General features: G+C 42.8%; 1 protein-coding gene across 1 annotated transcript; it reads right to left on the bottom strand.

The window, feature by feature from the left end:
- Nucleotides 1-16863: 16863 nt before the first annotated feature.
- On the bottom strand, nucleotides 16864-17928 carry LOC308320621 (kelch domain-containing protein 3-like; the record flags this gene model as incomplete). The annotated part of the gene is made up of 1 exon (XM_080771169.1): nucleotides 16864-17928. One exon carries the CDS (start codon nucleotides 17926-17928, stop codon nucleotides 16864-16866), a length of 1065 nt encoding a protein of 354 aa, XP_080627295.1.
- Nucleotides 17929-22616: the final 4688 nt, after the last annotated feature.

Genomic DNA, 22616 nt, shown 5'->3' with positions numbered 1-22616 from the left:
TATTTAACTTCCCTCCAAAAGCTCGGGCAATACATTAACTTCCTTCATGACGTGGACCGGATGTCCACGTCACTTGTTACACGCATTACACTTGTTTACAAGAGGGTCCACCTTGTTCAATTCATCAAAACATTTAGAGACGTTTTAAAATCAAATCAAAAATCAAATCAAGCTTTATTTATATAGCACATTTAAAACAATCGATATTGACACAATATTTGTGCTTTACACAATATTTAACACTTATTTGAAAAAAAAGAAGTCATTACATACTGTCTCTACACCCTACATTTAAGCCTATGTTTGAGTCTATACCGGTATATTGTTATTCTATTTTTTATCTCATGGAACCCCTAGATCTACTGTAATGTGTCATTGGTAACACAAATGTATTAAATGTACTTAGTCTAACTATAGTCATTACCTGCCCCCTGAATCCCCCTCAACGACCCCTGCAGGGTCCCTGGGCCCCATGTTGAGAAGCAGTGGACTATACAGTCTACATATTTTATCTCCATAAATATGGGCTTTAAGAAGGCAACACATATTGGCCTGTGTCAGGCTATACTTCAGAATTCAAGGGTGAAATGTCCTCTATTCAAACATACTAGTTCTTTGTCCAGATGGTCACATGCTGTCTGCTGGCTGATTTGATTGGAAATTGCATTGCAAATGACCACTGGAGAGTAGTATGCTTTTATAACCTCCCTCTATACCACCATTCGATGATTGTTCTGCCAAAACAGAAGTAGCTATACTGTATGCCACCCACTTCACTATTCAGTGAAGTCACGTTTTTAAAGTACATGCTATTCAGAACGACAGAGGGAGGATTTATCTCCAGGGCATGTCCACTCAATATGCCACTGGTTTGTGTGGTAAACACTAATTGCCTTTGCAATCAAGGGGGTGAATGTTCCATTTTGCCATCACGAAGACACACTCCAGCAATGAATGGTGTGCATTAACGGAAGTCACTGGCTGCAGTGCGGTGGTTTTATGAAGCCATATTTCTTTTTAATAACGCCACACACACACACACACACACACACACACACACACACACACACACGTGAGTTTAACCCTGGGAGAGCCATCTACAAACTGGAGATTAATACCAAATCCATTATTGTTTCTTTGCCTTCCTTGCATTTTGAGTACAAACGCTGTACCTGCACATTTTCAGCAAACATTTCTTCTACATGCATTGCTTGCCTATTATATACTTATAATAAACTGTTTTTGGAGAGAGAGAGAGAGAGAGAGAGAGAGAGAGAGAGAGAGAGAGAGGGGCATCATTCTGAAGAGGTACAAAATTAGAGCAGGGTCCAAAACCAAATAATGCCATTTTCTGCTGACAACACAGTCTACAGGGCAGTGTTTCCCGACCTGATAAACTCCCTTTTACCTTTAGAGACCAACTTTCTTACATGTGACCAAATCTGAGACCCCCATTACCCCAGGGGTACCACCTAAGGTGATCATAACATTTTTATATTTTTGAGGGGCACTAGCCCATCCTATATACAGGTTTAATGTTTGTTTTTAGTTCAATGTTTGTTTTAAAAACGCCATTGACAATGAAGGGGACATTTACGTCATCCCTAACACAAATATGAAATGCCATTAACAAGATAATTTAATGTTTTTTTGGTCAACGTTTGTTTTACATCACCATTACATCACGTAATCATAGCAACAAGAGTTAGACTATAATATATTAGCCCCCCTCACTTCACACGGGTGTGATTTTTATATGCATGCCTCTATAATATTTTGGTATGATAACTCTTCCAATTCAGTAGCTTAATGGCAGTTATGTGACCATACCATTAACCTATCCTATTTAAGGCAAACGTTTCCAAATGTCATTATTCGTTAAGTAGCATGTGATGTGTCAAACTAGGTTTTTTTTAATGATTCTGAACCCATTCCAAGCATTAGTTTTGCACAAAAAACACTCCTTGGCCTAAATTCAGCCATAGCCAGCCACCTGCCCAAATGTACCCAAATGTGAATGACCTTATCACATTTGTGATGACGGCTACGGCCGTTTTTAGGCCAAGGAGTGTTTTTCGTACAAAACTAATGCTTGGAATGGATCCAGAATCATGAAAACCCCATAGTTTGACACGTCACATGCTACATAACGCATAATTAAATTTGGGGGGTCACATATAACTGGCGATAACTGGCATTAAACTACTGAATTGGAAGAGAATACCAAAATATAAACTAGAGACATGAAGGAATACAAAAATGGTACCAATTCATGAAATATCAGTGTTAGCCCCTGCACTACATGTGCATGCGGACAGAAACATGGACGCACACACGCACCAGCCCATCCGCACGCAGCCCCCCATAGCAGTAAACCAGGGTGAAAGAAACACTGGCTTCTTAGGAGGTATATCATGCACACATACATGGAAAGTCTAACCATGCACACAATCCTTTCTGACAGCATATTATTGCATAACGTATATAAACAACTGATTCTCCTCCGCCTTCCAGGAAATGCATAGGTAGATCCTCAGAGATAAGTCAGCATGTACAACAACACAGAGGCTGCCTAGCAGTGCTGTGGACTACAGTATCACAGTCAGGCTGACACTGACAGTCCCACCTGCTACTGTATACCAGTGGTTTTCTATCACATTTAGCCTCTTGGACTCAGTTAAAGAATATTTCATTATCGTTGGATAAGATTTTGTCCACAATTCCATGCTGTATTGATGTTGGTACATTAGGAGACATAACAGGCAAACGTTGATCAAAATAACTATTCTGTATACATTCTCTAATTATGTAGACTTCTTGTAAATTAAAGAATGCAGAAGTTTAACAAAACAAAAGTATAAGGGTCCATTATGTTATACAACTCTCCATCATTTAGCTGGGGACCACCTGGAACCCCCTCAAAGAGACAAGGAACCCTAGTGGTGGTCCCGGACCACTGGTTGAAAACCACTGCTATAGACCATCGGTTCTCTAAGCGAGGTCCGGGGACCCCCAGGGGTCCTTGGTGGGGTTCCAGGGGGTCTCCATCAAAATGTGTTAATATAGCATCACAATCATTTTAACCACTTTAACCTAGCCTGATTGTCAGACTCTGAAGTCGGCGGGGTCTATGGGCTGGAACTAGGCTAACTTTAACCATAGCAGATACACAAGCCATATGTGCGTCACTTTGTGCCGTGAGCTTATACAGATCTGCTATTTTTGAAAGATTGTGAAAAATGGTGCACCAAAACTCACTATTCGCCAGAGTTTGAAGAGCATTAGCTATTGTGCACACTGTCGTATAATGGAACTATAGGGGAGGAACATTATCAATCTGGAAAAGCCAGTCAGTGAGAAGCCTGTCACCTGCTGTCCCTCCAGGCAGCTGCTCTGACTCATTGATTACAAAACAGGGTTTGATAGGCAAGGATTTCAAGAACACCCTGCATATGATACGCATGACAGGCAGGCTTCCTTCAGTAGTATAGCTGGTATCTGGTACAGTCCACAGACAGCTGCGCATATTATATACAGTATATCTGGCAGAGAATCTCTGAGCGGTGGTCACACTGGTCAGTGGCACTAGATGCAGGTTGCAATACCCATTACTCCTGCAATACTCCTGTTATGTTATGTTTGTTGTACCCTTTCTCAGGTCCATGCGCATCCTGTTTTGCTTCACTCCATTGCTATCATGCTTCACCCACTATTTGTTCCATTGCACATGCTGTTCAGTGTGAAACTCAAACTCCATATTTGTGATCGGTGGACTGTATCGGCAGGGCGGTGGATATGGGATCATGAATTTAAAAAACACTGGTTTTCAACCAGTGGTCCGGGGACCACCACTGGTCAAGCTAAATGATGGAGAGAGTTGGTAACCACAATTTAACTCAAGAGTTAAATTGTTGTTAAACATCTGCATTACTTAATTTACAAGAAGTCTACACAATTAGAGAATGTAGAAGAATTGTTATTTTGATCAATGTTTGCCTGTTATCTCTCCTAATGGTACCAACATCAATACAGAATGGAATTGTGGACAAAATCGTATCCAATGACAACGAAATATTTTGGGTCTGAGCGGCTAAATGTCATCAAATGGTGGTCTGTGGCTCAAATGCCAAAGAAATAATGGACCTTGATATGAAAAGGGTTGAAAACCACAACTGTAATGTGGTTATTTTTGGTGCTGATCGACTCAGTGGTTTGCAAGATGAGCCTCGGAGTCCAGACGGAAACACATCACATGGGTAAAAACATAATCTCCCTGAGTCCTATAGCCTTGGGCCTGACTGAGATATGAAGTGTCAATACTTTCACCAGTGAGTGACGTACAGTGGGTTAGGGAGTGCTCCGCTATTAGACCGTGGTGGAGGCGTGCCGCCTCAAGCGAACTTAATGAGCCACGAGAGACACCACCATGTCGAACGTTGCGAAGTTTATTTGAGCCGACTCAGCACCGTCAGAGTTGCAACGCGATGGGCACAGAATAGTAAATCCTCGTCTCCCCTATACTTGCGTGCGCTCCAAATGAACACAGCGAGTGCTCCCTAATCCACTGACATCACTCACTGGTGAAAAGGCAGGGCGCGACCGAGATGATGACATACTACAGAAAGGTGTGCTTAGTGAAGTGCAACTGCAAATCTTTGCCAGTACGCTGGTTTTGCTAACAGTTTTGTTCCAAAATCGCAGCCACAACTATACGGATCCCATAGCCTGTGGCAAACATGCTAATAAAAACCTGCTTCTTCAACCTCTACATATGCCAATAGGATTGTCAATGCCCATCCGTACGGATGGATAGACGGACAAAGTGATCATCATTTTTAGATAAATGCTTGAGAAAGTTATTTGGAAACTGCTATCCTGTTGGGGTGTGTTACACTGTTACGTGTGTTTGTGTGGGATTGTGCCAATGTGAGTATGTGTGGCAGGTGCTGCATCATCTAACTGCCGGATGCTAATAACCTGTGACTACTGTGATGGTTGGGGTGGAATATTTAAGAGCTATTTAATCGGTGTTCCACGGCACCATTTTGTAATGGTGTTTATACATGCTCTGTGTGATTTGTACCATTGGTCCATTCGCTACCCTGTTTGTCAGAGTTAACGTGAGCTGGCCCTGTTTATGAACCGTAAATGCCTAAGAGTGGAGACATGTTAACAAATTGTGTTCAATCAGCTAAGTGAGACTGTTTTGATTAAACCTTGTTCTTCATAGCAGACACTGGGGTACTGACACCACTTTATTTATTTATTTTGTCAAAAAGGTTTTTAATTACGGTTAACAATGACTATACAATTGGTACAGTGTACATCTTTTTCCTTTAGTGAAAAACAAAAACAAGAAAGGAAAGAAAAAAGACAAAAATAAACCCTCAGTCCCTCCCACCCATAGGCTACTGCTCACAGTAACACTGCATAGAATAAAATAGTAAGCTGATGAAATAGTCATGGAAAACAACAAGATCTGAAATGATGATATACAGTCAACCACATCAGTGCTATTTTGTGGGCAGCCAAACCATATCAAATTGTCTCTCTTTGTTTTTCAAGAAGTAGGCTACCTTATTCTCTCAAGGTGAAGTGTACTAGTCATTTAATTTAGCCCATGTTTAAATGCAGGAGCCTCCTCCTTCTACCAGTGTGTCATTTGTTATTTAATTACATTTTGCTGTAAGACACTTTATTTCTCATAGCAGACACTGCAGGGATACTGACACCACTTTATTTCTCTACACGTTTTGTAGCTTAATTTAGGGTTGTTTGTTGGGTAAGGTTAGGGGTTTTGATTTGTTGTTCGGTTAGTCAGTGATTTAAAACCGAACATATGGGTTTTGGTTGATTTGGTTTATTTTGTTGAGCTGCTCTGTGCGCTCCATTTAGTTTTGGTTATGTTAGAGTAGGCTAATATTCATTTTCGTGCATGAAGTTCAAAACAAACATCACTCCAGTGTGTGTGTGTGTGTGTGTGTGTGTGTGTGTGTGTGCTCAGTGCTCACCAGATGTAAGAAGTGGGGCTCCAACAAAAAAGATTGGAAACCACTGTGAAAGGAATCAGGCATGCATGATACACAGCATCAATACAATACACTGCACCTGCCTCCACTGTCTATTGTTCATCACAGCCTGTAATAAAACACTTCTTACGATGTACTCTTATCTCATTCCTATGCACAGCTGCATCCAAGGAGAGAGGGACCACAACGCGGTGAACGTCCCACACACACACACACACACACACACACACACACACACACACAGACACACACACACACAAACATAAATCTATCCTGGTCCCATGGAAGAGACGTGGCGGCACTTTTTAATACTTCTTTTTTATTCATTCAATTCTGTTCAGTTTAAATTGCCAAAAAAACGTTATTCATCCCCGGGGGTGAAATTCGCTGATGCAAGCCTAAAAAAACAGAATTCATGAATTAAACCATTTTAAACTATGTAAGAGAAAAAAAACACACTCAAAACACGTCTGTTCGTTGAGAGCTTGTCGATATGCTTCTTATACTGCACACGACTCACACGCAACTAAGTATAACTGCGACTTCAGAGTCAAAGTGGTCAGCGCTGTCGCCTCACAGGTAGAAGGTCCTGGGTTCAATTCCTGCCAGGGACGCTGTGGGCACTGAGGTTGTGTTCTCTCCTCCGCATCATACGCTCCCATGCCCTATAGGTGGGGTTGGCAAAAGCGACATTCTGTGTGGAGTTTGCATCTTCTACCCATGTCCCCTGGGGTATAGGCTACTAGGTACCCTCACAAAAACATGCAGTAATGCTGGTATCTATACTGTCTCCCCTAGTCAGCCTCATGGAGGGGAAAGGAGCTGGTTGGACTCATGTGTTCCTTCCTTCCATGCACTATGTCCTACAGGGGAAACTCATTCCTCATGCATTGAAGGAAGCATGAGCTCAGTTTGGGGCTCTCCCCAGGTTGGCAGAGGGAGAGTAGCGCCCAGGATTTCAGCTTAAGCAATTGGCACCACGTGAAAAAATTGCTTGCTAAATTGTTGGTTAATAATATTTTTTTAAGAGTCAAAGTGATCAAATGTTTAGCAGTCATTTTGTCTTTGGTGGTGGACCTTGGTGGAACTGCAAAGAGCTGCTTGTTTTCAAAGCGCATGGCCAATAGCTGCTCTTTGATTGACAGGCGTGGGACTGCAGACAAAGCAGTGCAATCACGGAGCAGGGTTAGAGGCGTTGTTGTTCCACACAGAATCTCAAATGAGAGCAAAAGTGGAACCACATCACAGCACAATGCTGCTGCTTTTTAATGGAACGGCAGACAAAATATAAATGCCCATTGCCCAGTGTCCTCCACACCACTGGCTCTGTTCACAATCCTCTTTAAAGTTTAACCTCTTTTAACCTGGCATCTCTCTTTTTTGCATGTCATTATGAAAATGTACATGTGAAATTTGGTGAAATCTGTCGGGAATTGTCCATTTAAAAACCAATAGACAATTTTTGACATTTTTTCTGTGACACCTTGTGAGTTTGTAGATTGGACTAATTTAGGAACTTAACTTTAGTTGTAATAATGAGGAACCAGTGGGCACACAAGTGTAAAATGTTATGCGGCAAAAAAAAATAAAACCGTCATCTCTATGCAGGTGAATAGGTGGACTTTAATAACCTTAAGTTTCATTAAAACCTTTTAGCGTTGACTATATTAAAAACTGGTAGATGTAGCCTATACAAGCTCACAGCGAGTCACTTCGTGCAACGCTGTGAGCTTGTACATCTGCTATTTTTGAACATTTTACATGGGGGTCAATGGCACAAAATATAGTGGTCTGAGGACAAATAAATATTCCAATTTGGGGGGTTCTTGGCGCAAAAAGGTTGAGATCTTAAGGGATTATTAAGCAAGCACCTTCATAATACAGTAGAGATGCACACACACACACACACACACACACACACACACCTGGGAGCTGCCCAGTGCAAACACCAACGTCCCTGGCCAGCTGGCAGCTGTACTGGCATTGCTAAAAAGCACTCAAAGGCACCACACAGGTGTAATTTACGATAAATGCCAACCAGAGGCAAATCCCTGAACGTTAAATTACTGTAAGAGCGTAAAGCTAAATGAAGGCTTTTTATTGTGTCCAATATATAATCACTTTGCCATGGCCATACAGTCCAGGCAGCCAGGGGGGATTAACAGTTGAACTTCTGCACACTCCATTTCTCAACCAATTTGATGCTTTGGGAGAACCAAAGGACATCAATGCAGAGGTCATATTATTACTGCATAGACTTTACAGCGTTTAGGTTGTATTACATAACTGTGTGGAAGCAGGGTTTAGCATTAAATCAGTGCCGTGGTCTGGAGGATATTATGTTTACTAGATATACGAGAAGTATAAAAGTTGAGATGAATTATTCATGTGTTGAAAGGAGCTCAGCTTGAGACCATGCATGTTCAGGGGAACTTCAAACACTCCAAATTAAAAGTAAACAACTTCAAAGCCAACAACCATGTTGGAGAAAGTTTAACCACATGAACCCTGACCATATACACATGTTTTCTGGAATTGTGCAAAAATACAACCTTTCTGAGAGATAATCTCAGGACTGACATACCGGACTATAAACAATGGCGAACAATCATGGACAATATGGAAGACATGGAGAAGTTGACATTCAAATTAAGAAAAAGGGGAAGATTGCTATGAAAGATGGGAAAAATCATTATATAAATGGAAAAGAGGTGAATTGTGATTTAGGGCGCGTTTTATATATATAATTTGTATATTTTGTGTTTTACTTTCTGTGTTGCATTCATGTTTGAGAAGCTTGTCTTTAGTTTGTACTATGTTGTTGTGTCTTGTTTTTGTTCCTGTTTATTTGATTATATGTCTGTAAACCCTCAATGTGATGAACACCACATGTGCATGTGTCTATGCGTGCGTGCGTGCATGTGTGTGTGTGTGTGCGTGGTCTCTCTCTCATTGGATGCAGCTGTGCATATAGGAATGAGATAAGAGTACATCGTAAGAAGTGTTTTATTACAGTCTGTGATGAACAATAGACAGTGGAAGCAGGTGCAGTGTATTGTATTGATGCTGTGCATCATGCATGATCTCTTTCACAGTGGTTTCCAATATTTTTTCTTGGAGCCCTACTTCTTACATCGCGCGCACACACACACACACACACACACACACACACACACACACACACACTTTGGGGCCCCGAAACACTAGGGGGGAGTCGGGAGTGATCTTTGTTTAGAACTTCATGCACGAAAATGAATAGTAGCCTACTCTAACATAACCAAAACAAAATGGACCGCACAGAGCAGCTCAACGAAAGAAACCAAAACCCATATGCTCGGTTTTAAATCAGTGACTAAACCGAACAACAAATGAAAAACCCCTAACCTTACCCAACAAACTACCCTAAATTAAGCTACAAAACGTGTAGAGAAATAAAGTGGTGTCAGTATCCCTGCAGTGTCTGCTATGAGAAATAAAGTGGTGTCTTTACAGCAAGAAATTAAATTAAATTAAAAATGACACACTGGAAGAAGGAGGAGTCTCCTGCATGTAATGTGTAGAAACCTCATAGGCTATGTCCAAAACAGTTACTTTTCATGATTCATATTCAAAAGTATCAAACGTATAGCAGATCAACACGTGTCACTTCATGCCGTATTTCGAGCTTGCATGCAGACATTTGGTGCTCTTGTGTGACGCTGTAGTACGTAGGGCGTTAATGTACGAAAAAACACAAAACGTTAGAATATAGAGATAAGAGTTTTTTTCCTGCCCGACAGCGATGATACAGTATGCTACCATTTCCACACTGGCATTCCAAACCGCTCACCTTCATGTCTCCTCAGCCAGACAAGATGAGCCTGCAACAGCCACCATAAAGTGGGAAATAAATGGCCACGTCCTTCCATATAACCCAGTGTGTTTGGAGGAAATCAATACTGCATGCATGGCCAGTGATATTTATTTGTTATTCGCCTGAAGCATTCGATTCAGACACCGATCTCTGTGCCTGTGGAGTGTAAAATGGTGTTTATGACTAATTCATCAGTGGGGTCCTTAGGGGGTTGCACCACATCACACTAACTTAGTTTGAAGCCATATAGGCTAAGTTTGAACTTTGTGTGAGATGGTGCAAATGGCTCCTGGAGTGGGTTCCAGCCGGGTCCTCAGTTAAAATTAGTTAACATAGTTAAAATTATAGTTAAAATGTGTTAACATAGCATCACCAACTCACCAAGCTATAGCTATTCGAAAATAGCTGATCTACAAGATCACAACAATGCATCGCATTGTGACACGTTGTGAGCTTATTTTCGAAAAACCATTGAAAACCTTTGACAACTTGAATCATTCTGAAAATAATGTACAGAATTCTTCTCTTATGGGGGTCCCTAGCTGGCACAACATATTTTAAGATGCGGTTTGCGAGCCTGTAGCAAATTACATATACATTTGGGGATCCACTGGACTAATTACATACATACAACATATATCTCCGACGGCAATTGATACCCCCTGCTTTAGCATTTTCATAATTAGTGGGCTCGCTCTGGGAGAGCAGCCACTCATTGTTTCCACACTCTTTATTATTTATTGAGCAGTCATATGTTCCGTGGCAGACAAAGTAATCTCCTAGACAAAAATCGAGTCTGGCACCATTAATTGTCGGTGTGGAACATCCAGAATACCTGCTGAGATGGCCTACTTTTCTTGAAACGTATTAAATATTCTAATATCCTCCAAACCCCTTTTTGCTTTTAGATGTTTTATGTTGTTTGAGTTTGACCCTCTCTCAGCAACAACTCATTATCTCTCTCTCTCTCTCTCTCTGTCTGTCTGTCTGTCTAATCTCACCGGGCGCGGGCCCCCATTCTCTCTGAACATCTCTACAGCAAGTAACAGACTATTTATTGAATTATTCAAATTACTGAATCCTCCCAAAACATTTTCTCCTTGACATATATTTAATAACTAATATTTAATGCTTGCCAAGGAATCTGCCCTCTCCTCTTGATGACGTGACCTATTGAACCCTGCTAAGAATGTCACCCACCTTGATAGCATCCAGGAAGAGCAGATCCTCCTGTCAAGCTGTACAGAGGAGGATTAAAACTGGGGCTCAAATTCAAAGGTTTTAATTTGGCTGTGCACTGTAGCTCAAGCACTGCCCTGGAAACAAATCAAAAAATATTTCGCATCATTTGATATAGTTTTTGTGTGCAAGCTCTCAACATTTGCAGTGACGTTTTCACGTCAAGGACCCCCACATTTGTATGTATTAAACTGCAGACCCCCATATGAAACTGTTTTTGTGCCAGAGATCCCATACATTTAGGATGTTTAAGAAACATTCTAAATCTTCACGAGGTCTATTTTTAAATAGCAAATTTATGCAGGTGGAAAACATGTTTTCATATCTGCTGCTACCTGCTGCTATTTGATATGCTTGGCCAGCATATAAAACTAGCAGCAGGTAAATAAAATCTCAGTTTCATGCATGGTTAAAAAATGTCATGGTTAAAGAAATGAAAAACAGAAAATCGGGTATAAAATCACATCAAACTAATAGTGCTGCTCATAAATGCATCACATTGCAACGTGTTGTATAAGACCCCGATCTACAAGCTCACGACACATAGTGAGCTTGTAGATCGGCTCATTTCAAGAGGTCTGAACAATGAGTGAAGGTCAAAATAAGCATTCTATTATGCTCAGTGAATATCAATGCACTGTGACTGTATGACTGTATTATTAGACTGTGTGCAGTACATCTCTCATAGTTCATGCATGTCCACGTCTGGAAAGAGTTCTCACAGCATGGTGGAGCCAATAGCGCCCAGAGACGTAGATCTCCCACCATGAAGTCTTAATTAAAATTAAGATTAATACCACACAGTGCTTCTGGTTTCTTAAGTAACCCATTTAGAATGAAAAGCCATTCGTGTCAAATCATGGCTGAGGGTAGCAGCAGCAGCAGGGTGTTCATGGGGACTTGCACGGTCTTGGCCAATTAAAGTATGTTGAGAGCTGAAAGCCATATTGTTAGGAACACTGTCCATTACCTGCACGCATGGATAACATATATAATCCCTGCTCTTTGAGTGCTCCAGTGGCACAAGGAGCGGTGGGTCTCTGTGGGCAGTGACTGTGATGGATCACGGCTGTATGGTCCAACAAGCCAGCCTCTCCACTCAGGGTGACACAGTCAATAGCCTTTGACAAATGAAAGTTTACAGGCAGCCCAGCTCTGTTCTGCCTCCTGTCCCTCCTCCTGCAGTGCAGGGAGTGCACTGCTCGTATATATGCATAGGCTGTATGTATGTGTGCTCGCCATATGGCAGGTCACAATATCACACGTCCCTGCAGGCCTGGTAATGGAAGAGACAGATCTGTAGAACGTTGCTCTTGAAGCAAATATACCTGCTTCAGTTATTGTGATGTGTTATTTTGAGCTAGCCTGACTGCTGCTAGTTTGTTTGTTGTGCCCAGAATTATATTCCCCCATGCATGGGGCAAAATTATGTGTATGCGCAAAACAGGAGATTTGAAGTTAAAACCCCTATGTAAGTGTGCTCCTATACAAGTTTTATTAAATTAAAATCATCCTGAAATTCACATGGACTAGTCTTATCTGACATGGATTTTATTGGAATTGTTTGCACAAAAAAGGGGCAAAAGTGGTGGAACCATTTAAGACAAGAAAAACTAAACTCAATTGTTTCACGCTGGTCGGTCTTAGCGGTGTCTGAGATTACGTAGCTGTATACACAACATAATCCCCCCCTCCTGGCCTTTCGGCCCGTTAGATAACAAAACACGTATTAAGCCCTGGCTTTATCAACAAAATTAAACATGTTGAACCGCAAGGAAGTCACAGACCATGGCGAAGACAAAGAAAAAAAGTGGTCTGACTTCAAGCACGAGGCCAAGAAGCGCATTGTTTCTCAGCGTTATGGGGGATACTGCTGGAGGAGAGAGGGGACCGCACCGCAGCACTCTCTCCACATGGCTTGTACGTGGGCCAAACTTCAATTAGTGGCTTTGTGCCAGCTATAGCTAGCTGACTAGGAGACACACATTCACTTGCCCAGATGGAACTTGGTAAGTCGCCCAGTTTGAATCTCATTGTAATCAAACTTATTTCGAACAATATTTTATTCATAGTTTCTGGTGATACAGTATGATGGTCATTGTGACAGGCTTACAGTTATAAGGAAGTGGGTGAATTATTTTCCCCCATGCACAATATTTTGTAGTTTCCATGAGAAGAGAGGATAGAGGTAGAGTAAGAGATAGAAGTAAGAGGATAGTAAATGTTTTTGTTTGTTTCCTACAATTTATTTTTAAACATAAGCAGAGAAAAGATTTTCTAAAATGAAAATAGCAGCTATATTTTCACTATTGAACTTAAATTAGTAATGTAAAGTTTGGCTCCCAGGCAGAACCCATTTATCTTTTGTGTCTCAAGCTGAAAATATTTGGAAAAGCCTGCTATAAAACTGCATGCGCGCCGTGCGCGCACACACACACACACACACACACACACACACACGTCACTATACCGTGCTAAGTCACTGCAGGGACTGGTGTTGCAGCTGGCTGGTGTTCAGCAGGGGTTCAACGGGGGCATCAGGTCTCATGGCGTTCAGGGCTGCGTTCCACACCGCCAGATCATGCAACACAACACACACCTTTATCATTAAAGCTAATTGGCTGGTATAATAATAGTCTACCACCTCCAGCATCCATCCCTTTTTTTTTAAAAGTGCACCACATTATAGGCAGTTGTGTGTTCCAACCTCCAGGAGGTTGGAAGTGTCCTAACTATAGCCACTGCTGCAGTGGATAGCCATTGTTGTCGACTGAGGGTAGGCCTATATGTGTGCATTTAATGGTTTAAATCAGCGGTTCCCAAACTATGTCCATGCACCCCGTTACCTTCCCACCTAGCTGACACACCCCGCACATGGAAATGAAATATACTATGAGACATATATTTCCTATATGCACATATATGTGCACATATCCACATAATGCACATACAGTATATGAACCTTAATATGGAATATATTCTGCATATATTGGCATAATATGTTCATAATATTTAAAATAAAACCATAGCACCACTATTAGACTTTTCATGGCCCCCTATAAAGCACTGGCGCACCACACAGTTTGGGAACCCCTGGTTTAAATCTGTGGTAATCAAACCTTTTCCTGTCAAGGTCCCCCAATTTAATATGTATTGGTCAGGGACCCTCATCTTAAAATATGTCATGCAAGCAGGGACACCCATACAAGATTTGTGTTGGTAAAATACTTTCATTAATTCATTCTATTTTTTTTTAATAGCAGCTGTGCAGAGCTTGTATAGATTGACTATTTTCTAATAGCCATGTATATAGAGGGTTAGAGTTGTTCAACTCTTTTGATGCTATACATTTTGCTGGGGGACCCCTCGGAACCCCTTCAAGAACCCACTCTGAGAACAACTGGTTTAAATTGCATGAAACGGAAACATAAGATAATCCTCAAAGGTCACAAATTAATTACATATCTTACCGAGTAACCATACATCTTGTCTCCATACATCTTCTCTCCACCGCTGCACTGAGACATTATGAATCGACGTGGCTTAACCCATTCTGACCTGAGATCAGATTCACACGAGGTTTCCACTGGACACACACTGGTCTGATCAACCCATTCTGACCTGAGATCAGATTCTAAAAATGTCAGTCGTTCTTCGATTTTTCAAAAAATAGCAGACCTACAAGCTCGTAGCTCGCCACTCGGTGGCGCGATATGAGCTTGTAGATCTGCTATTTTTCAATAGCTAAAGCATAACATGATGCTAACACCAAAATGGGTGCCAGGTCAGAATGGGTTAATCCAGGCCATTTGGCAGCCACATTTTGTTCAGCGTCTTCCGCTGATCCCGGATGATTTTGATGGAGTGAAATGTTTCCAATTAAACATAAGCCAATGCATCCTCCCAAGGTGGCCGTGTTGCAACACGTGTGCAGTTTGAGCGCTCCATTTACATTGGGGGGAAACCACACATCGCTGCAAATTGCATTTTGATGTTGGTCTGTTCAGCTGCTGTGCAAGCTGGGAACCTATGAGGTATCTATTACTTATGCCCCTTACACCATGGGCACGACCCCACGCAGGGAAGACTGCCATATTTAGATATATCACTGATCGTATAGCCAGGTTGCACCTGGCTAAAAAAAAGCTATAAGCAATAAACACAATGAGCTATATAAAGATTGATGAAACTCACTGCTATAGACAAAGGACAACTTTGGGGTTTTTTCAACCAAGGTTCATGTTTTAGGTTGTTATAAAAGAAAGTAAAAGATGAGTTTGGCTGCTTTCTTTCGTTTTAACGATTTTAGCTATTTTTGACAGGTGGCGGGGTATTCGAACAAGTATGTATTTTTTGAGGGGCGCTAGCCCCTACATACAGCTTTTGTGCCCACACGTCTCAAGATTTGCCATTGACAATAAAAGGGGAATTCTGGTCGAATGTCCGCCAAATCTTGTCACCACAAGTGACACATCTCAAGATGTTCCATTGACAATATAAGTATTTTTGTCACCTCCCCCTTCACATATAGATCCCGTGATCTTTTGTGGCCAGATGTAATTTCTTGGGGTCTAATAGGGAAAAAATGAACACTCATCTTTAACTTATTCTCTAATAATAACCTTAAACATGAACCGTGGTTGAAAAAAATCCAAAGTTGTCCTTTAAGGCGTTGGTAGACTGGAGATGACATCAGCAGACTCAAGGGTAGTGGTCAAGGACACGAAAGTCTTTGACGTGGCCAAAAAAAGCAGAAAAGTGAAATCATAACAATTTTCTCATCGGGAGATCAAAAGCTCAGAGGTCTTTTGACGAATGAGTGTGAGCTTCAGTTCCTGAGGGATCCTCACGGCCCTCTACCATATTGTCACATTTTGTGAAGAATGATAGCACAGAACTGCCAAAACTGCTAAACTGGCGGAATTCTTACGGAAACAAAAGGAGTCTACACCCTTTGGGCTTGACCCTTAATAATGACAACTTCATTAACTTTTCCTTTAAATAGATAGAATATTAGGCCTACTATATTAATCCTTTAAATAGATCTTAGTTTAAATCGATAGAATACTAGCAGTTCAAATAATAATAATCACAACAACGTCATTACTTTAAAAAACTCCACCCAGAGTAGTGACTGAAGGGAGAGCAGAAGCCAATAGGACTATGCAATGAACTACATCAAAACTAAAAAATATTTCTGACGAAAAAGAAAAGAAAACATCCGCTTTCTCCTCTCTGGCCTCCTCAGTCCTCAAAGTTCTCCTCCCTCCAAACAATGATGTTGTGTGTACAGTACATGTAAAAGATATGCTGTACATCTGGGGTGCTATAGTAGCTTACTCAGCTTAGCTATAGTGCACAGAACATAAATAACAAAGAGATTCACTTTCGTCACAATAAATACATAAGGTCATCATCCGTCTCACACGGTTACATAGACTATAGGCTGGCAAACCATTTACATCATAAGTGCTCTAAACAAACACCTGCGTGAAGTGAGGGGCAGTCTTATCATCACTCTCATCACTCTAATCATCAAACATCATCATGCATCACATTCCGTGCTCAACCAATCAGTTCATCACAATTGTCATTTCGGCCAATCACTTTTGGCGTCTTCACTTTTCTGTCCTCACTCTTATCTGCATAACATTCAGTTCATTCTGTGTGGTGACTAGCATGCCACAGCGAGCGCTCATAACGCTCAGTTGATTCTACGTGGCGATTGGTCGTTCCCACAGCTCAGCTCTTCAGTCCGTACTGCACGGCGGCAACCTTGCTCAGTGCCTTCAGGTCGGGACGCAGGTCCAGCATGTGCAGGTCGTCGGCGGGCGTGTCGTAGCCCCGGTATCCTCCGAAGAGGACGACGATGCGATCTCCCAGCAGGCAGCAGCACATGCGAGGCTTCAGAGAGGGCGGGCCCTCGCCCTTGGGCTCCGTCTTCCTCCAGGACGAGGTCTTGGGGTTGAACCTCCACAGGTCGTCCCGGAAGGTCGTCATGTGGTGGCCGCCGAACGCATACAGCTCGCCGCCGTAGGCGAATGTCGCCGCGCGGCCGTGTGGAAGGAAGTCGGCGGGGGCCGTGCTCGTCCAGCGGCCGGCCGCCGGGTCGAACACCCGCACGTGGTTCTGGTTCCCTCGGCCGCCGAACACGTACATCTTGGTCCCGATGGCGGTGGCCGAGTGACACGAGGAGGCGGGCCGCGGCGTGCCCGGCTCCAGGGCGACCAGCGACCACACCAGCGGGAGGGGCTCCTTGTCAACGGGCTCCGGGACGGGGGCCGCCCCCTTGCCGTGGCCCTTCGTGGGCGTCAGCGCCTCGGGCTCCGGTGGCGCCGTCTCCAGCGTGTAGATGTCGCTGCTGCAGCCGTCCCAGTTGAAGCCCCCGTAGACGTACATGAGCGTGCCTATGGCGCACGCCGAGTGGTTCCTGGTGCCCGGTGGCGACGCGCCGCAGACCGTGGGCCGCGACCAGCGGTGGGCGTCCACGTCGAAGACGTAGACGACGTCGCAGAAGTCGCCGCTCCAGTAGCCGCCCCACACGTACACGGCACGGCCTATCAGCACAGCCGAGTGGCCGAAGCGCATGGAGGGAGCCGCCGCGGGTCTCGCCGTTTGGTCAGGCAGTTTGGCCCAGCGCATGGACACTGTGTCGAAGACGTGCACCTGGAGGCGGTCCACGTCCTTATAAGGACCTCCGAAGCAGTAGATGCTGCTCGCCCCCACCGCCATGCTCACGTGATACTTGTCGTTGATGTCTTCCTCCGGCGCCACTCCGCTCGACGAATGCAACGTCCATAGAGACATCGTCCAGGACACCGGGGAGGAGTTGGACGGAAACCGGTTGGTCTAGTCGAATTCTTCCTGCTTCTTCTTCTTCTTCTTCTTCCTCTTCTAGGAATTCTTCAATATTATTCTTCTACAAATTTGCCTCTGCTTGGCATGCTCCCACTTATAATTGGTGCCTGTAGCAAAAGCGGCCCGCAACACTTAAGTTAGATGGGTCGTGGCAGCCAATCAGGGAAGCCCGCTGGGGGGGGGGGGTTGGGTATGGACTAGTATTATGTATTTGGTATTATTACACAGCGCAAGTACTGTTTTCCGCTGCGTATGGCAGTGACTACCTCGGCCAATCAGGGATTGTGATTTTTTTTGGTGCTCCCCTCGGCCAATCAGGGATTGCGTATGTCGGTGCCCCTTCGACCGGATGGATTGGCTCCGTAGGTTGGTGGCGTAAGTTGCGCGCTCTCGCACACAAGTCGGCCATTTATGGACAAAAGCTGCCCCTAATTGGGCTTGCCCATGTGGGTTTTAATTAGCTTCTACCCAGGCCATATAGGTCAGCTCAAAACTGCTCATTTCTGTGTGGTTGACAATTGACATGGCGTAGGTAGACTGGAGATGACGTCCAGCTTTTTGGGTTACGCCGATTGGCTGAAGGGGTTGTTTGTCAACGCTGTAGTCCCGTAACCACGGTCAGACTCCATTCACATGCATGGGAAATTGGAAATGCATTTTGAGACGTGGCCAAACAAAGGCTGAAAAGTGGATCGAGCAAATCAGAACAATTTGCTCATTGAGAGATCTAAAGGTGAAAGGTCTTTGGACAAATGAGTGTGAGCTTCAGTTTCTGAGGGATCCTCACGGCCCTCTACTGTGAAAAAACAGAACTGCCAAAACTGCTAAAATGGCGGAATTTTCACGAAAACAAAAGAGGTCTACGCACTTTAGGCTTGATAATAACATTAATAACATGTTAAATAATAACATTTTCGCTATTTAAAAAAGAAAGATACATGTATAAGCTTGTAGATCTATATGTTTATAGCCAACATATAAATGGATTCAGTGGTTAAAATGATTGTGACGCAGTATTATACTTTTGCTGGGGACCCGCTGGAACACCCTGGTTTCTGCACGTCTAAATCCTTCCCTGCTTAGTTGACTAGAATGAAAAACAGCAGTGCTCTCATGGTCCCCAAATACAGAACTGAGCGCTATACTGCTCTAAGACTGAGGGGGAAACAACTGTGCCGCTTGTGGCTTGTGGAATCGTTTTACAGTTCAAACTCATTGCATCATTTACAAAAATGCCTGGGTATCCATCAAAACCCAAAAGAGGGGATAGTAATTATTGCAGGCATTTTAAAGATACAGTGGTTTTCACCACACAGCGGAAATAATTTCCATCTCTTTGTTTTATTCCCCTCCATGGTCTAGATCCGGCCCTCTCTCCTGTACTCATATCTACACAATGATCATTATGTCGGTCATGGCCCAGCTTGAACACCATTTCATTATTCCGAAGCACAATTACCACAACGTGACAATTGCAGAGGGTTAGGTTCATATTGATCGCTGCGCTGGTGGTACCCGCTGACTGGATGTTTTACAGCCTTCTCCACTCACTGCAGCCCCCCCATGTTCCATTTTAATTTTCTTCTAATGCCTTATTTCCCCGATATAGCTCAAATCTCCAGCTGTGCAGGTGAGCTGTGGACACAATGCACCGCAGCAATAATGACCTCCAAGTCTTTAAGCTAGTTAGAATGGATGTGAAGGAGGAGGAGATAATACGTGTAATGGTGGCTCTGTTGTTGACAGGGTTCCCAGAGCTTTAGAGAGAGGGTCTCAGGGGTGATTTTCTTGGAGAGGAAATGCTTCGGGGCTGCAGTGTTTCGGGGAGTTGGGGAAGATGAGATATGTGACCCAGCAGATTTTGTTGACAGCACAAGCATCCATTGTAATGCAAATTAATGCACTGGCAGTGGCCGGCTGCGCATGCCATAACCGATTGCAGCTTGATTGTGGTCCACATGCAAAGCCATAAAACGGTGAATGGTGCACACTCGTAAATCCCCCGCCCCCCCCCCCCCCCCCCCCGCAAAACATGATCATCAGGTACTATGATTATACTAGGAGGAAGATTTCTTTCAAACCAAAACCAAAAATACACAGGGAAGACATATTTGAATATCCTAACCACACCTGGGCGTCTATTAGAGTAATGAGTGGAAGATGAGTTTGCATTGTGATACAGATATATTGGAAGCTAAAGTATACCTACATCCGTAATTTTTCCCCTACTTTTGAGAGAGCATCATCTTCATCCTTAGATACTGTAAGTCTTCTCAAAGATATAGAACCAGACAAGAAGGTCACCATTGTATGAGTCATTACAAGCTGTAAACCTCCCTAATACATCAGCTGTAAAGTTGGCAGGGGAAAATGAGTTGGGGACTCAAATTTCCGATGAGCTCTGGGAAAACAGTTCTGAACTAGACAACCTCGTAGAGGTCGCAATTTAAAAAAATTGCAGAGTGTGGTTGCCGCAGTGGCTTACATATATACCCCTCCCACTGATATTGCCAGCCTGTTACAGTTTCAAGTCACACCTTAGATCGTGTGTAAGTAATTCGGAGGGGATTTAACCCCCAAAATTCATGTTTTTCCGACAAACGGTTACATTTATCGCGTTTGCGGCGCCCCCTATGGATGGCTTTTGGAACTCGGTTGAACGAACCACCCCGGACATGTGATTCAAATTTGGGATGGATTGGACATTCCGTTTGTGATTTATGGCATTTGTTGTGATATAGGCCCCTCCTACTGACTTCGGAAGACGATTACGGCCGAACGATACGCACTACCGAAAATCTGCAGTTGGTGTTTTAATCGGATGGGTCCAGAGATCACGTGTACAGATTTTTGTGAGATTTGGACAAAATCTGTAGGAGGAAAAGCAAAAAGTGTGTTTTGGACAAAATTCAAAATGGCGGAAAATCCATCATGGCGGAAATGGGCGTGGCCTATATGTGGAGATGCGTCATGACCCAAGGAATCCAGGGAAAAAATAATTTTGATTTTACGACCTACGGTTCAAGAGTTATGAGCCAAAAGGTAAAGTGGGATGTTATAGCGCCACCATGAGGCCGACCGATACAATTATAATTTTAAATAATTTTAGTGATAATTATGAATTTTTCCTCCAAGTTTTGTAACTATAGTGCTTACAGTCGCCGAGGAAAAAATACTTGAATGTGATTTTGTGCATTTTTCCATTGAAGTCAATGGGAAATTTAATTCACTAATAAATTCATATCAATTAAACTATACAACATTTCTCTTAGCAAAGTACACGCACACGATTCCCGATTTTTCCGGTCAATTTGACATATGGCTCAAGTGCGTACAGTCAAAACTGAGGGAGGAGTAGTGCGTCAAAATAAAGACTAGTGGAATAATAAAGTGTTACAATTACAAGAGTCTGGTTGCCCTGTTGGGCAACCACACTAATAAGTTAATGCTTGCTCTATTGACTCCAGACACTGCCTTAATCAGTTTCGAGTCATACATAGACTCCATTATTCCAAATCAAAATGACATAAGATATTCCCAGACATTTCTTGGCACTGTGACAAATGTAATAGATGTAAATCTCCTTCAGAGCTTCGCCCTTTGCCCTCGGATAAAGTCGATATTGCAAGACATTTGAGACATTCTTTGATATTTTGAGTATTCATATTGACCCCAATCCTGTACTAATTATTCATGTTGATGAGAGCACAGAGAGCAGAGACACCGTGGGCTGTATTTTGCGTGTCTTTATAAGTACCAGGTCTTATTACTTAACTTAAGACCTGTAGGCGTGGTCAATGCTCTTTGGCCACTCAGAATAGCCAAATGGCATTGATCACGCCTCCAGGTCTTAAGTTAAGTAATAAGACCTGGTACTTAAGACACGCAAAATACAGCCCCTTCTCTCATATGGTCTGATTACAGCAAAAAAGACAAAAACATTAATGTATTTAGACATTGGCTAAATTGAATGGCTAGTACACTTCACCTTCAGAGAATAAGTGAGAAATAGTGAGACAATTTGTTAAGGTTTGGCTGCTCCTCATACGCTACCTGAATAAGCACCTAATAGACAGGATATGATTGATGTTGTCGACTGTCTATCATCATTGTTCATTAATTTATTTTATGCAGTGTCACTGAGCAGTATGGGCGGCATATGGACAGTATATCTGTCTTATTTAGGGATAGGTGCACAGAAAGAAATGACTTACCAAAAATCTCAATTGTTGCCAAAAATGTAGTTTCCAAAAATTATGTATTTCACACAAAAACAATAACTTCCCAAAATGAAAATAACTTAAACTTACATTGTATGCTTCAATTCAAGCACCCAGTCTGGACATTACAAGTCCCAACACTGTCCCGCATGGTGCCCATTCTCTCTCCATGTCTCACAATGGACCGACTACCTCCATTCAAACCCAGGCCAGTCAAGACCAACAGATTGCTAACTTAACTTAACAAACCGTGTTTGATAATGACCATGGACTCTGACAGAGAATATGGAGAGTAAAACAGGTTAAGGAGAATATATTGTAATACTGTGGGAATGTTGAGTATGAAATGAGGTTATGATCAACAGAAAATGAAATACAATTAAACATGTGTTGCTCAAGAGGAAAAGTGAGAAAGCA

Source organism: Protomyctophum bolini, assembly GCF_963924005.1.
Source record: "Protomyctophum bolini genome assembly, chromosome: 1".
NCBI lineage: Eukaryota > Metazoa > Chordata > Actinopteri > Myctophiformes > Myctophidae > Protomyctophum > Protomyctophum bolini.
Note: the sequence above shows the minus strand (reverse complement) of the source record. Positions and strands in the feature narration are given on the sequence as shown.